This window comes from Vicugna pacos, chromosome 16 (assembly GCF_048564905.1).
Source record: "Vicugna pacos chromosome 16, VicPac4, whole genome shotgun sequence".
Taxonomy (NCBI): Eukaryota; Metazoa; Chordata; class Mammalia; order Artiodactyla; family Camelidae; genus Vicugna; species Vicugna pacos.
The window spans coordinates 60,334,356-60,350,793 of NC_133002.1; the positions used below are offsets into that span (position 1 = coordinate 60,334,356).

The 16,438-nt window shown below is 54.6% G+C and overlaps 1 protein-coding gene across 1 annotated transcript in view; it reads right to left on the reverse strand.

The window, feature by feature from the left end:
• The window catches only part of USP36 (ubiquitin specific peptidase 36), a 33,062-nt gene extending 16,838 nt beyond the window's left edge, over positions 1–16,224 (reverse strand). The window contains exons 1-7 of the mRNA XM_072939728.1: positions 16,133–16,224; positions 13,798–13,960; positions 11,902–12,163; positions 11,193–11,414; positions 6,140–6,250; positions 5,391–5,493; positions 212–279 (exon numbers count right to left, since the gene is read on the reverse strand). Coding sequence (XP_072795829.1) covers positions 212–279; positions 5,391–5,493; positions 6,140–6,250; positions 11,193–11,414; positions 11,902–12,154 — 757 coding nt within the window. The 5' untranslated portion in view covers positions 12,155–12,163; positions 13,798–13,960; positions 16,133–16,224. The remainder of the gene's footprint in view (positions 1–211; positions 280–5,390; positions 5,494–6,139; positions 6,251–11,192; positions 11,415–11,901; positions 12,164–13,797; positions 13,961–16,132) is intronic.
• Positions 16,225–16,438: the final 214 nt, after the last annotated feature.

Genomic DNA, 16,438 nt, shown 5'->3' on the forward strand with positions numbered 1-16,438 from the left:
CAGGGCCCCCAGGTATGCCCGGGTGCCAATTGTCAGCATTTCCAGTTAATACTCTAAGTCTTTTTAAAATTTATTTTTACTGGAGGGACTGGGGATTGAACTCAGAACCTCATGCACGCTAAGCACGTGCTCTACCGCTGAGCTCTGCCCTTCCCGCTGGTCAACACGCTAACCCTGGACGAGAAGGGGCAGGGCAGGAGTCTCCACTTACCCCTTGATCGAAGATAGCCTCCAAAAATCTGATGGACCAAAGTAGTAGCCTGCGTCTGACGATCCAACCTGGAGAAAAGCCACGGCCTTCAGGGGGACAGGGTGCCGAGGAGCAGCATGGTACCCCTGCCTGTCTTGTCACCCGCCAGCATGATGCACGATGCCAGGAGAGGCTGACACACTACTACCGCCCCACCTGCTTGGTGGCAGCTCGGCAGATACCCTGGCTCTGCCTGGAGGTCCCCCCACATGCTCTGACCTGTGTGGCCCAGTCCCCACAGCAGCCACCTTGGCCCGTGACTCCCCGTCCCTCTCCGCAGGCAACCTCACCTCCTATTTCACAGAGAGTAAGACCCAATAGACCTGTATGTCACCCGTCTCGATGACAGATGGGCCCCCCACCTCAGCCCCTCAGACCTGCCAGGACACCTTCCTGAGGCCACATGCATGTGCCTTTCATCTGGGGAGGGGGTGTGGGGGCCAAGTGGGACAAACTCCACCTCTGAGCCCTCTCAGCAGGACAACAGCGGTCACGGCGTGGGCCTCAGGGTCAGCACACTTGCAGTCACACCCTAGCCCCACATACTAACTGGGATCCGAGGCAACGCTGGACCCAGCCTGCAGAGCCGCTCAGCAGAGCCACAAGGTGCACTTAGCACAGTGCCCACACCTGTGGCTCCTCAGTCATGAGGTTCTGGAAATAACACCCCACATCTAGCCTCTGCTCCTGGTTTCACTTGCAAACCGCTGAACTGGACTGTGACTCACTCCTCTGAAACTGTCCTGAGTCCCCAAGAACTCAGGGACATAAAACGCAGCTGACCTTTCTGTCTGTTTATGGAGCACCGCGGCACTGCAGAGCAAGGCCCCCTCCCCTGGGATGAGCCCCCCCGGCTCTGCAGATGCTCCTGCCTCCTCGGCGGGCGCCAGGGCTGATCCCGCCCTGGCTCCTATCTCCGTGGCAGCCACTTCCCGCCATCGGCAGAGCGAGACCCAGCACCCCAGTCTCGGCCTCCTGTCCCTGCAACTATTCTTGCCAGCACCGCCCAGACCCTGAAGACTCACTGGGGAATTTAACTCCCCAGAATGTGCGAGCCAACACGGGGTCACCAGATTTGTATTCTGCAAGGTTAGGAAATGAAAAATCAACTGCCAGCACCTACTATTACCAGCGCTCACCAAAGGAATGGACACTGTAGCTCCAAACACTATTAAGGACAGAACCTCAGAGCACACGGGAAGCCTCCGGGTGTGACGTGCCTGCTGAAGTCCAGGTGGCCCCCAGCTCACCGGGAGCCGGCAGAACAGGAGCAGGGGACCACTCAGGACCCGCCTACAGGGCACTGAACAGAGACGTTCAATGACCTGGAACAGGATGATAAAGCCAGGTCCAACAAGCTATCCCAAACGCTCCCGCCCGAGCTGTTGTCCGGACGAAGCTGAGGGAGGGAGGGGCAAGGGGCCCCAAGGCCTGTGCGGGCAACACTCCCGTGAGGCGAGCTCCAAGGGGTCCTGGCACCAGAACAGGTCTGGAAGGCAGCCCCCAAAGGCAGCAGCTCGGGTGGAGAAGGCAGGCAGGCTCCTTGTGGGGCTGGGGGAGCTCAGGGCAGGAGAACAAAGGGGAAAACTAGCATCCTAAAAGAGAAACACAAAAATACCGAGGCCACAGCCCCTTCCGTCTCTGCAAGAAAAGCCGTCCATGTCAGCATGTGCTCTGCTGTGCGGCCAGAAGGGAGCACCCAAAGAAAGACCCCCAGCGAACTACCACATCCCCACCATCCTCGCCATCAACACAGCAAAGGCACTTTCAGGGAGAAAACCTGAACAGCTTCGAACCCCCACCTGATGAAAATCAGCCCTCGGAAGCGGCACAAAGCACGAGGAGGCGGCCACACAAGCCCCAGGCGGAACCCAACCCCAAACAAGAGCTCAGGGAGGTGGGGGACCCCCGCAAACACCAAGGAGAGAAAGTTCACTGAACTCAGGAAAGGAAGGAGACTGACTTAGGAGGAGCCCAGGGGAGGAGGGACTTAAAGGGAGAGAGAGGAGGGCGCAAGAAGTGAGGGGGGAGAGCGGGAGGGGGCGCAGTGGGGGCAGTGGCTGAGATGCAGAGCAGACACCAGCCAGGCACCCAGAAAGGGAGGTGCACCCGAACACAGAGACCAGGACACAAGCACCGCTCCCAGGGAAGACGGTTCTCTAGAACATCAGCCCCCACCCTCTTGGCCTGCTGGTTTTCAGAATAAAGCCGTTACTCCTTGCTCCGAAAGAAAAAAAAATTCCCCAGGGATTAAGACCAAAAAGGCCTTTAACACAAGCAAAGCCAATGGCAGCATGCATCCCCAGGGGAAAGTCACTTCCCAGTCAGGGGAGAGTCACTTTCCAATCAGCACGAGTCCCTAAGACAGACCGCTCTCCTGGGCAACGGTTGAGTGACCCTGCAAATTCCACAAAGGAAAGACCACGTTTGGTGTGTGACACCCCCCTTACAATGTCTCCCTGATTTATTTTGCATATTTTCGGGCCAAGACATTTAGAACAGAGCTGGTCCAGAAGCGACAGCGTTCAGACCCCACCTGCCGGCTGCAGAAGGCAGACAAGGACGGACATTCTCCTGTCCTGCATTCCCACAGTCAGTCATGCCACAGATCCAGCCTCCGGCCGTCACTGGTCAGATATCACGTATCTGTGAAAACTGGCCCCAACAGTCAGCTCCCAGACATTCCTATGAAACCATCAGGCTTCAAAGACCAGAAAAAGACCCGGAAGTCCTCTAGGTGAAAAGATCAACAACTCACAAGGCCAGGAGAACGCGACGGGCCACAGGAGTCCGGAACCCGCGTCCTGGCCCAGGCCGCTCGGGGACCTGGCAGGAGGAGAGCAGCCTCCAAGTATTTAACTGGGGGCTACGACTGATGCAGAGGCAGGTGGAGGATACTAAACACTGTGTCCTACACAGAGAGAAATAACGCACTAAGGTTTAGGCAGGTTGGAGGAGAGGGGGTGTAAAGGACAGTGTTAAAACCTGACAAACCAGATCAAAGTCCGGAAATGAGGACCAGGGCGCGAAGAGGAGAGGGACAGAGCTGCCACTGGCACAAAGGCTCGGGTCTTCCTAAACTGCAAAGAAAAAGTGTAAAAATAAACCAGCAAAGAAAAATCGGACAGAAAGAAGCACAGTGCGTATGTCCTGTGTAATAATTACAACATTCGGTAACCGGGCAGGGCTGAGACCACACCTCCGCCCAACAGCCACCATGAAGGGGCTGGCCTGGCCTGTGAAAGACACAGATTTTCAACTTGGCCCCCAAAGCAAGACCAGACCGTAGGCAGGCTGAGTGTCTGGAGCGTGATGGACAGAGAGGACGGGGCTGGCGGAAACCTTCAGAAAAGAGGGCCTGCGCTCCTGATAGCAGCACAGAATTAAAGCCGAAAAGCATCAAACGTGACAAAGGACACTGTGTAATGCCGAGACCCACACCTCTCTGCGACAATGTCATGGTTACGAACATCCAAGCACAGCCACCTTTATGAAGAAAAGCTGCAGGAGGAGCAAGGGACAGTCGCCTGTCACGGGAGCTGACTGTGCCCTTGTCTGCGCAGAGCCTGAGGCGAGGAACAAGCAGGGACACAGAGGACGCGACAACGTGGCCCACAGCACGGACGGACACGCGCCGCCAGCCCCCGCTGCACGTGCACGGGAACATCTGCACGCGGGCACCAGGTCACAAGGGAACAGCATCAAGTCCCAGAAGGGGGAATGTCAGAACCACCTCTGCTCACAGCGAGTTCAGCTGCAAACCACTAACAAAATCAACACAGAGGCCCTTCCGCCTGCAGATTAGTGGAGTAACTTGGCTCCCTGGCAGGCTCACCACTCACACCCTGCTTTCTCATGTCCCCACGGACGGGGACACCCTCAGGGGCAGCTGTCCTGCAAGCGTCCTCGCACCTGGCTCCCCTGATACGACGCCCTTATCTTTCCACCAACGTCCGCCGGCGTCTGCGCCCTGGACCCGCTGCCTAGACTCCTTCCCCTGACAGCCCCAAGCCCTTCTGGCCCAGCCTCCAGAGAGTCTGGCCTAACAGCTTCGCCTGGGGTCAGGTCAGTGATTGTCCTGGGAGCTCCCAGGTGATTCTGTCCCGCAACCAGGGCAGACCCACGCAGCCACCTGCACAGCAGGGAGGTCACACCCTGACCATCTGCCCTGCATCTGAAGCTGCCTGTGGGCGGGGAACACGGGATGCCCCCTGGGCTGGCTTCCTCAGGGTCCCTTCACAACAGCACTTACTATGAGACACTGTACATCCCGGCTGGTCATCTGTCTTCCCAGATTGCACGCTGGGCCCCTCCACTCAAGGCCCGTGTCTCTCCCCAGAAGCAAAAGAACTGACAGATGCAGTGAGTGGCCAGAAGGACGGTGCCTGGGAGGGGACCCAGGATGTGCCCGAGGGAGGGGGCTTCAGTCCCCCCAGGGCAGGAGAGAACACGTGACCATGACCTTGACCATGCCAGGACCTCAACTCAGACGGAAACGACCCCAGGGAACCAGGGAGTCTCCTCAGGGTTTAATTACACGGGTCTCATCGGCGGAAACAGAGGTCCCCCTGTCGCGGCTACGACTCGGCCAGCTCTCCTGAAGGGCCTCCCGGGGCGGCTGCGTGGGCTGTATTTCCAGAGCCCAGACAGCACTTCCTGCCCGTTTTCTTTTGTCTGAACCCACAATCCCAGGAAGGACACAGAAACACTCTTGACGGGCGCCATTTCACGGAAGGGAACACCCAGCAGCAGACCGTCGGTCTGCTCCCACATCTGTCTGAGCGCCCAGACCTCGGCGGAGTGGAGCCTCGAAAATCACAGCCTCCCCGCCCTCGCGTTTCCCCGCCTGCCTTCAAGGTCTTCCACGAAGACACGGTAAGTCCTACTGCCCGCGACCTCGGTCCCAGAAGCATGAAGTGACTTTACAGAGACGGGAAAAGTCCCCGTCTGAGCGGAAGGCCCTGGAGGAGATCCAGGAGAGCATTTCCCTCCGTGAGCTGCTGGGACAGAGGGTCACCGGTGCCAGCCCCCGGGGTTGGGGGGAGGGAGAGACCCTCTCCCAGGAAGCAGGGTGACCCTCGTGGGGGCCTCCGCTCAGGGCCCCACGCGCACGGGGGGCCCGGGCCGGGCGAGGCCGTACTTGGCGCAGCCGCTCAGGCAGGCTTTCTGCATGGCGTCGATGGTGTAGCGCAGGAACTCGTGGGCGTCCTCCTGGTTCCCGAAGCGGAAGTGCCGGGCGATCTCTGGGGGAGGAGGGGGAAAGGAGGACGCATCAGCTGGCGGGCAGGGAGGGTGCTGCCTCCCCTGCACGTCCCACCAACCCTGGCTGACCCGAGGCTAAACGGCAAACCCCTCGGGCGAGGCGAGCGAGGAAAAGGAGCCCCGCATTCACCGCCTCGGACCCGGCCACCATTCCTGCATCTCTGCACTGAGACCAAAGGGCTTAAACCCTCCGCACCGAACAGAAGCACAAATGCTGCTGGGCACAGGCACTGAGGACGGGAAACCCGCTGACTGATGGAGCCAGTTTCCCAGGAGCCAGTACAGACCAGGGAGGATTACCCCACTGCAACTTACACAGGCCTCAACCCTGACCCGTCTGCAGGGGAGGGCGCAGCTCAGGGGTAGAGCATGTGCCTAGCGCGCACGAGGTCCTGGGTCCAATCCCCAGTGCTTCCGTTAAAACCAAAACCCAAAAACAGCTTAAAAAATCAATTGTTCTCCAGATCGGGGTCACCACTGCCCTGCCACAATTCCCCCAGGACTGGCCCACAGGACCGGCTTTAGTCCACTCCGCTCTGTACGCTGAGTTACGGGGACGTGAAGCCTCGGGCTCCCCAGCTCCACCCCTCCCACCTCCCACCTCCCACCCCCACAAGCCACTCTTACTTCTCAGGTCCCGGATGAAGGACACGGGCTTGATGGCGTTGCCGCTGTTGGCGAAGGCTTGGATGATGTGGTTTTGCATGACACACAGCATACAGAAGCTGCCCTGGTGACCTATAGGCACAGATGAGGCGGTCACTTTAGAGCAGGTGGTGACCCGCACCTCCAGCACAGAGGAGGGGAGCCCGGGCTGGAAGGGCAGCCGGATGTGAGGGGCTGAGGGACGCCAGCCAGGCCTGAGCCTTGCCTGCCCGATGGCACCTGGGAACCGTTCCCTCCACTGGCAGGCGCTCACCGCGACACAGCTCCAGCCCCACCAGTCTGAGTTTCAAAATGCAGCACAGAACAATGTTTTCTCTGATTTCCAAGTTGCATCACGTGGTCAACAGGCTCGAATGTTCAGGGCTTAATGACAACCCCTTAGCCCGCTCTTCAGCGTGGGGACCTCTGCTCTGCTGCTTCCACGAGGCACCAGGACCTGGACAGCTCTGGGGAGACCCCAGGGCATGGACTCCCGGCTCTGGGGGCTCGTGGGCTCCGTCTGGGGTATAGGCAGTGCCCCAAGCGACCCCAGATGACACCTAAACGGCGGGGACGTGTTCACAAAGCCCAGCAGCCACTGACGGAGCGCCCAGGCTGCGGCGCGCCACCCCACCTGGGGACGAACTATTTGTGCCTTGCAGGCGGCAGGCCAGACAGTGCTGTGTCCCCGCCTCTCCTCACAAGTACGAACTCTTTAACGCAGAGAAGTGTGGAGACTACACCCCCCGTAGCTGATTTTTAAGTCAAGTGCTGGTGTGATAGTTGAACTCCTCTCTCAATCTCTCGAACCCCATTCTCCGTGTCCTTCATCAGCAGTGACCACTCTCCCCAGTTAGGCCACCACGGCTCCCTTTCATGTATTTGCTGTATCACACACATGGCTCTCACGAGGATGCACAGTGCCGCAGCAGCAAATTTAAGCTGACTTTTTATGAACTGTAACGACCTGCTCTTTAATCCACCCTCTAGACCACAGGGCTCCCTGCTCACGCACATGGACCCTTCCCCTTCCCTGCCGCCACAGACCGCTGCAGTGAATGGTCCTGTCCCCGGCCCCTTGTGCGTGTGAACTTCTTGAAGGCACACACGTACGAGATAAAATTTCCAGGCCCAATGGCAAGCGCATCTTTAGCGCTGCAAGATGCTGTAGTCTTGTATACAGAGCACCACCTTCCCAAACAGGCCCAGCTTCTAACACAAAGTCCCCCACAAACCAATGATGCTCCCCCGAACACTGCTGACACGCAGCTACTCGGACCTGTCTCAAAGTAAGAAACCAAACAGCATGCAGCCCATTCACCTCATGCACATAAAAATGCCAGTGTCTGCAAACAAAAAGGAATACAACTTGGCAGATGCGGAGAAACTGGAACCCCCGTGTGCTGTCGGCAGGCATATAAAATGGGGCCGCCACTGTGGAAAACACTATGGTAGTCCCTCAAAAAATTAAAAGTAGAGTTCCCATGTAATCCAGCAGTTCCTCCTCTGGGTAAACACCTAAAAGAACTGAAAGCAGAGTCTCAAAGAGATATTTGTACACCCAAATTCACAGCATTACTCTCAAGAGCTAAAATGCAGAAGCAACTCAAGCGTCCCATCGATAGATGAATGAATTCAAACGTGCTCTCTACATAAAATGGCACATTATTCAGTCTTAAAAAAGAAAGGGCACCTGACACCTGCTACGACAAAGAGGCCCTCTGAGGACCCGTGCTCGGTGAAGCCAGTTGCAGAAGGACACGCGCAGTGCAGCTGCACTCACACGAGGTCCTTGGAGGAGTCAGATTCGCAGACAGAAAGCGGGATGGACAGTCCCAAGGGCAGTGGGAGTGGGGCTAGCTTCTAATGGGCACAGACTTCCAGTCTGAAGAAGTTCGAGAGATGGACGTGGTGATGGCTGCACAACAAGGTGAATGTACGTAACACTGCTGAACTGGACATTTAAGATGGTAAATTTTGTTACTTGCGCTCACCATGATACTAAGAAAAATTGTTTTTAAAAAATGCTGTTATTTACACAAAAATTTCTTCTTGGAGGGATATTAAAAAAACTGTTCATGTGATTAATGCCTTTACATAAAGGGGAGGCTTTTATTTTTCATTTTAGAGTTCTCTCAACCCTTCTAACTGTACCCATTGGTTGCTTTTATTTTTCAAAGGGCAATAATTGAGGAGGGGGCTCAAATTTAGGCAAAACACTGATGTTATTTAAGACAACAAACACAACCCTTTAACAAATGTTAAACAGACAAAATCTAATTCATGTTAAAATATTACTATAAAAATCATGTGGAAATTAAGCCTCTGATCATTACGTAAAACACTGAGACGTTTACCCTAATAAATCACCATTCTTAAATAGGGCAGGTCAACAACTTCAGCCAGAAATACCTGACACAGGATTCCCCGAATCCCTGGAAATATGAGAGATTAATTTAAGCGTCACGTGGACACTTCCTTCAGGTAATTTAGAAAAACATGACATAAAAGTCTCATCCATGACTTCTAGGACACAGCTGATTAACCTTGGGGGTGACTGTACTAAAGGACAGGGTTTAACCCAACCGGACACTTGACACACAGTGTTTATTTTCCAAATAGATCCTGGAGCAGAAGTGGTCCAGGCACGTGGAGGGGCAGGTGGTCCAGGAGACAAAGCAGACCCTCGTCCCATCCAAGCGATACTCTCCTGGATGCTCAAGAATCTTCTAACAGCAAATTCAAGGGGGAAGAGGACAGCCTGGGCCACCTGGGGGTCACGTGGGGACCTAGCAGGGTGCAGGGAAAAAAATACTGAAACTGCTCTGGATGTGTTTTACTCTAAAAAAGCTAAGGAATTACAGCTTACTGACACCTGAGTGACGCAGAGCGACACTGGACCTCCCTGGGGTCGGCCTGTGACGCTCACAGGAAGGGGGCCACTCCCAACACGTGCATCCCACCCCCCAGACACTACAGTGCACGTGCACCGGGTTATAAGGATTTACAGACGTTACCTACTTTTAACTAAATGAACCCTCACAAAGCTGGGAACGGCTCAAAGATTCCTGCAGAGAAACAGAGCAGAAGGCAGCTCTGCAGGGACACCCAGGGAGCAAGGAAACAGCAGAGGACCTCACCGCCAACACCGCGAGACAAAAACAAAGAGACAAAAACAAAGAGAACCGAGCTGAATCTTCGCATGAGTTCACCCAAAACAACCTCAGCATCACCAAGGTGACTGTCGGAAACAGAGCTTCACAACCAGCTTCATCTCAGAAGGAGGCGCTAGACCTGGATGTACTAACCTGGGCCGCCTCCTCTGCTTCCTGAACCCATTATAATTACAAGACATGTAAGATACTGTTTTCCATCTAAAACAAAGGACACAAGTGAACTTATCTACAGAACAGAGAGAGACTCACAGACTTAGAGAACAACTTATGGTTACCAGTGGGTAAGGTGAGTGGGAAGGAAACAATGGGAATTCGAAAACTGCACCTCTTGGGAGGGATGGAAATGTGAGCTGTCTTGCCTGTGGTGGTGGTTTCATGGGTGCACACATCTAGCAAAACTCATCAAATTGTACATCTGAAATATGTGTAATTTACTGTACAGGAACCATACCACAATAAAGGTGTTAAAAAAAAAGAGAGAAAAAAGTTAAAAATAAAAAAGATACTGGTTTCCACAGCACGGCCTTCTTTCATTCTTTTCTGCTTTTTTCTTTCCTTAATTCTTTTTTTTTAAATAATATTCCTGAACATATGATACAATCCCAGACTTTGATCACAACCATGTTCCCGCCTCTGGTTCTACCGATTTCTAATTATTTACCAACTTTCAAAAGTCATTGTTTTATTTTCTTAAGTTTTATCACATATAGCTACACTGAAATACCAAACTGTCTTGTCTGTCCTTCAGCTCTGTAGGGAGGAATCCATGCTATCTGCAGCCTTCCAGGCCTTTCTCGCTCACTCCACGCTGTATTCAGACTCTCCCTCCCGCCGCATGCTGCTCTACCACGTGCCTACGAAATTCGGGTATCCTTCCCGTTGACGGGCACCTAGGTTGCTCAGTTTTCTGCTGCAGATGCTGTCACGCAGGTGTCCCAGTACGCGAACAGCAGAGCTCTTCTGCAGAAGAACTGCTGGGTACAGATCACAAGAAAGATAACGCCAGGCTGTCTTCCAGGGCGGCCGTGCTGACTCAGGCCCGGAGGTCACAAAGAACCTTGCTGCCTTCCATCCCCTCCGACCTTCGGGCTGGGCAGACTTTGGAGTCATCATTGGTTACAAAGGTGGAGGGCGGTTCTGATGCGTCTCCCAGTTACTAGGTGACTGGCGACCGCCGCCTCTGCTTCCTGACTGTGAGGGTCGTCTTCCACAAAGTGCCTGCTCCTCCCGTGTATCTGTTCAATACATGGCTGCCTTTTCCTTGTGGACCTGTGGTTCTTTATATATTCTTGATGTCAGTCCTTTGTTGTTTGTGCCCCAGGTTTCATCTCCCCATTTGTAGTTCCCTGTTTGTCTTTTGTTTTTTCATAAACAGAAGTTCTTAATTTTCATGCAGCTGAATTTATCCATCTTTTTCTTTTGTGGTTTGTGCCTTCCGAGTCTCATTCAAGACATCTCCCAACCCAGGGTCAGAAAGATATTTGCTCATGTTTGTCATAAAAGCATGGTTTTTACTCCTGATACTAAGTTTTTAATCCATTTTCTGGTGTGAGTATGCTGTGACATGGGTAGTCTATCTCATTTTTTCCATACGTAAGTCCTACGGATTTCTCCCCAAAGTTCCATTTATTTAAAATAGGAGACACATGTATACATGAAAAACTGACATGAAATGCCACACTTTCATGTGTGCACGGCCCACCCCGCCGCGCTCACACTCCCAGCCTCAAGTGTGCACAGCCCGCCCTACCACATTCACACTCCCAGCCCGGCTTGTGCATGGCCCGCCCCGCCGCGCTCACTCCCGGCCCCGCGTGTGCACGGCCCGCCCCGGCCCGCCCCGCCGCGCTCACACTCACAGCCGCGCGTGTGCTCCCTGGAGAGCAGGTAGTTGGCCAGGGGTGGCGTGTAGGTCAAGCACTGCACCGTCGAGTTGAGGAAGCAGGTGTTCCCGAGGTTGTGCAGCCCCGCGCCCACGCGGTACACGCGCCCCCAGCGCAGCGACAGTCGCTCCCCGGGGAAGAGCACCTTCTGCGGGGCGGGGACGCCATCGCCGCCGCTCCCGGACGCGTGCTCGCCGCCTGGGGGAGACAGGGACGGGGGGAGGTCAGGACGCCGCAGGTCCACGCACACGCGGCGCGCGCTGGCTCAGGCGCGGCCTCCGGGGGTAACTGAGGTCCCACTGCGGAAGTTCTAGAAAGCCTGTCCGTGGTTCTTCCTGACTGCCTGGGTCGAGAACTCAGGGACCCTGTGTCAGAGGACAAGGTTCCGAGACAGAGCAGCTGGAGGAACCTGGCCCCTGCGCTCAACTCACCCCTTCCTCCTCCTGGTTTCCCAGCCCAGCTCTCAAGCCTCTTAACACACAGGCTCCTAAGAATCTCTAAGGACACAGAGCTCTTCCTTAACACCCCCTCCTGTAGCATCACTTCTGTACCTAAAACCTACAGACCCAGCCAGCATTCACAGCTGACCACATTCTGGTTTTGTTCCTACTCATCAGTCAACGTCTCGTCCGTCCACTTGCTCAGCCCAGGGAGGCCCTTTCTCCAGCGCACGAAGCGTCTGTACCCTGTCTCCTGGCTGGCGGCTCATCCCCACTCCTGTGGCAGCCGGCCCCCTCGGTCCTGGGATTCAGCAGCACATATTTGCTCTTCAGGGACTCCAGCTGGTAGGAGAAACTCTTGCTGGCCGGCTCGAACTCGAGCTTCTGTAGAAGGACCTTCTTGGCAGAGGAGGCCAGAAGCTTCCCCAGCTCCCCCTCGTCAGCCGAGTCCTTGCGGCCAGGCTTCAGGGCCTCCTTCAACTTGTCGACAATGGGCATGGTGCATCACTGTGGGGACAGAAGGAACAGAGTGACGGGTGCCCAGTGCCGGGAACAGGGCATCCTCTCCCTGACAGCTCCCTCTGGGTCCTTACAGATGCAGCCCACCACAAAAGAGTCTCTGGGTCAGCTGCCACCCCTACAAAGGAAGGGTAAGACATGGAGACGGTACTGCTCCCTGGGACCGAGCAGCATCCCTGCCCGCCCTCTCAAACAGACAAGTGCCTCTAAGCAGGCAGAAGCTGCATCGAGGAGGCCAGACCCTCACAGCAGCGGCGTCTCTTCGACAGATGCCACCAAGTGACCCCAGACACCACGCTTGGTGTGATTTCCTTCTAGAGGCTACCAAGTGGTCCTCACACCTGCTCAAAATCAGGGAAACACTAATCCTCGCAAGACACTCGGTCGCACACACAAATCCACTTAAAGGAATCTGTGTGGTGCATGAGGTAAGCACACTCTGTTCACACCCACACTCAAAATGAAGCCCACAGCCCTCACGTGGCCTCTGACCACGTGAAATGAACCTGGTCCAAACTGAGATGTGCTGAGACTGTAAAACACACAGGATTCTGAAGACTCAGTTTGAGAACGTAAAATGCCTCAGTAATCTTAAGACTGCTTATATGCCGAAATGGCAATATTCACACGTACTGGGTTAAATGAAATATATTATGAAAATTAATCTCACTTGCTTCTTTTTATTTTTAATGTGGCTGCTGTAAGACTAAATTATACTTGTAGCTTGTGCTACTGGATGGTGCTTGTACAGATTATCATTCTTTTTAAGTGAGGGAGGAGAGAAAAGACAGCAACAGGACTAGAACAGCAGTCACAAGTCACCTAAACTGAAGCAAACGGGCAGGTGGGGGCAGGTGGGGGGCGTGGCGGCAGCTCCAGCCTCTGGAACATGGCAGGTCTGGGTAATTCCATCACCAATTAGCTATAAACTCCAAGGACAATGACTGTGACTGCTGGAGACCATTCCTTATGAAACAGGAACAAACAGCATCAAAGGTGGCTGTGGGTCAACGGGAAGACAGGCACTGGGTGAGTGCTGAGTGCTGCCTGCGGAAGAGTCACTGAGTGACAGACCTGACACCAGGGGGGCCCCGGTGCAGAAACTGTAGCAAACCGGAAACCCCCAGCACCTCTAACTGCAGCAACTGTATCTTCTTCTCTTCCCCACCCACAAGCTCTCAACTCGACCATCCAGCCAAAGCTCAAGGACCATCTGAGCCACATTAGAAAAGCACGTTCCTGAAACAGCTCACTCCCATCAGAAAAACAGAGACTCCCTCAGGGATGCGGTCTCTGGCCTGACCCAGTCCGTCAGGTGCACCCAAAACTGCTCAAGTGGAAGGACCACCCCCAACACCTCTTATTAAACCATCCAAACTTATGGGTAGGGGGCATCTAATTCTGTATGTGGATCAAATTTTTCTACAAAAATTTCTGTAAAGAACAGATATGTAAGAAACTTACTTTTAAGAAAGCAAGCACAAGTTCTTTGACATGAAAAAAATGAAGAACATTTCCCAAGGGGGATCACCTAAGAGTTCTCACCAACTGAACAATGTCTGCTGGGCCACCTGCGGGTACCTCGAGGGAAGGAAGACGCACAGCAGCCTGTGCGGGCTTACCTGGGGTGTCTGAACTTGGGTGAGCCGTTCCTGCAGCATGGGGTCAGGTCCCTGGCCGGACTGGGCAGGTGGGGTGCCGGCCCCTCAAATTCCTGTGCTCCCCAGGTTTGGCCTGTTAAATTACCAAAACCACAGGCGTGTGGTCCAGAACAGGCGCCAGAATCTGTGGGATGAACAGAGCATCAATGAAGCCAGCGCTCGTCCCACTGTTTCATCAGCCCACTCCCTGGACACGGAGTAGGAAGGCCACCCATCTACCGGGAACAGTCAGCATTCAGGCTGAAGGAACAGCAGTAGGAAGTGTGGAGGAGAACTAAGCTAACTCGCTACGGACAATTCCGGTAGACATGATGTGAAAACACTAACCTTTGCTCCTTATCTTAACTTTCATACCAGCGACAAGCCCAGTGAACAAAGATCTCCCCACACCAGCCAGTCAACTCTGGTCTACGTCGCATTTGCAAGGTCTACTAGATAACAGATAATACTCTCCAGCTTCCAGATTTCGTGAGCCACTAAGATTTTCCCAAAAAAAGAAAATCGAAGGCGAGATGAGAGTTGCCAAATTTTCACTATTTCAAGTCTGGGTTGTTTTTTTTCTTTAATTACTATCCACAATCACTATGATTACAGAAAATCAGGCACTTAAAACCTTTTTACCTGGGAAAACGTCCACACAAAATGGAGAGAGAACAGCTCCCTTAATCAGTGTCAGTAATCTCTGTGCAGGACCTCTCCTGTCCCCACCTGACTTTACCGCAAGGTTCAGCTATATCACGTGTGACGTCCATAAACCAAAGCACATTGACTCCGAGGGTTTAAAAAAGGCATAGTGAACGTATTAGAATGAAGGCCACTTGTAATGTGGAGATGTCTGTCTTATGAAAGCTCCTTACAATGCCGCTCTTCCCAACAGGATCACATACCACCAAGGACAGGTGAAGATATGTCACCAGTGGGCATGGGTCTGGGAACAGAGAAGCTAGAGAATAAACAGAACTTGGGAGATTTAACCCAATTTTCTTCGAGATAAACAACTTAAGGAACACCTAGCCCACAGAGCCCACTCCTCAGTATGGAGTTGGAGATTTGAATAAACAACTTTTCAGATTTTGACAGATCAAACCTCTACATCACCAATTCCACATGAAACATGAAGCAGCAACTTAATGATTTCCCTCCAAGGTGTAGCAACCCAGAGAAAGCTGTCCTTGAAATCACCAGCGAGCCCTGCGACCTACACACGTGGTAAGGTCTCCTTCAGAACTCGGGAAGGGTGCTCTCTCTCCAGTCCACGTTTCTTACGGTCCGGAAACAGCTCACACTTAATCTGTGCATATTTCTCACTCGACTCAAACAAGACTTCCTCCAAACAATCACCATTCAAGCACATTTTCTCTCCCTCCTCCCTTGAAATGCATTTTCCCAGCATAAACTGCACTCAAGACTCCCAGAGTCAACCACGTGCTGGCGGGAGGCCCCACTCACACGGCTGGTGCCTCCCTGGTGCCTCCCGGGGGCCTTTCAGAGAGCTCTTCTGCAGAGCAACCACCAGCCAGGAAAGAGCGCCCGGAGCGTCCTTCTCCTGGGAGGCCTGAATCCCCGCATCCCTTACAGATGGTGGACTGGGATTTTTCCTCTCTCATCGCCTGTTTTAGGAAGCCACTCGAGCTCCTAGAACCCCAGGGGAGACCCAACACTACCAGACCAAAGCAATGGGTATTTCAAAAACTCACATCCACGACCACGACCATAAGAAATGTTACCTTCTCCAGGGGTGAGCTTTCCCACATCTCTTACTACAGGAAAACAAACAGATCTCAGCTCTGCCGCCAAGCAGAAGGCCTTCCCCCAGATTTTGACTTAAGCCATTCCAGAGAAAGTCTGACTCCTGCAGAAATGATGCTTCTGTGCGAAACGGCCGTGCCATCATCGACAAGGGCTGCTGCCTCCTCCCCCGCCTAGGCTCCTCGCCTCGGGGAGCTCTCCGCTCCACCACGGGTCGGTCCGGGTGTGAGGGAAGCAGCGGAGAGCCGACCTGGGCCAGCCCGTACGGAAGACATACCGCCCGGGACCTCGCTGTGGACGCGCAGCCAGGGACCTCACCATGGACCTCAGAAAACCCTCGCGGACTTGCAGCCCCGGGACCTCCCCGTGGACTCCGGAGCCCCTCGCGGACGCGCAGCTCCAGGGTCTCCCCATGGACCCCGGAGTCCCTGGCAGACGAACACCCGTGTCTCCCGGAGCGCCCCCCGTCCGCCTTCACTTCCCGCGCCCCGCCGGGCGGAAGCCCTTCTCCCGGCCCGCGCGCCGCCCCGACCCAGCCCCAGCCTACCCGACCCTCGACGGGCCGGGATGCAGGCCCACAGCGCTGGCGTCTGCTCGGCACGGGCCCCGCACACGCACCATCCGGGCCTCCGGCGCCTCACACACGTGTCACGACGACGCTTAAAGGCGCCGCAACTCGCGACCTGCGCACCGGGACACCGAAAGGCCTCGGCAGCTTTAAGAGGCGGGGCTAGCTGCTGCCCTATTCCCTGGGCCCGCCCACAGCCGCCTTACGCGCCCGATACGTCACCTCCCCATCCCGAGGCCCCTCCAGCCTACGCGATGACGCAAGCGCGCAGAGCTGGGGACGCCC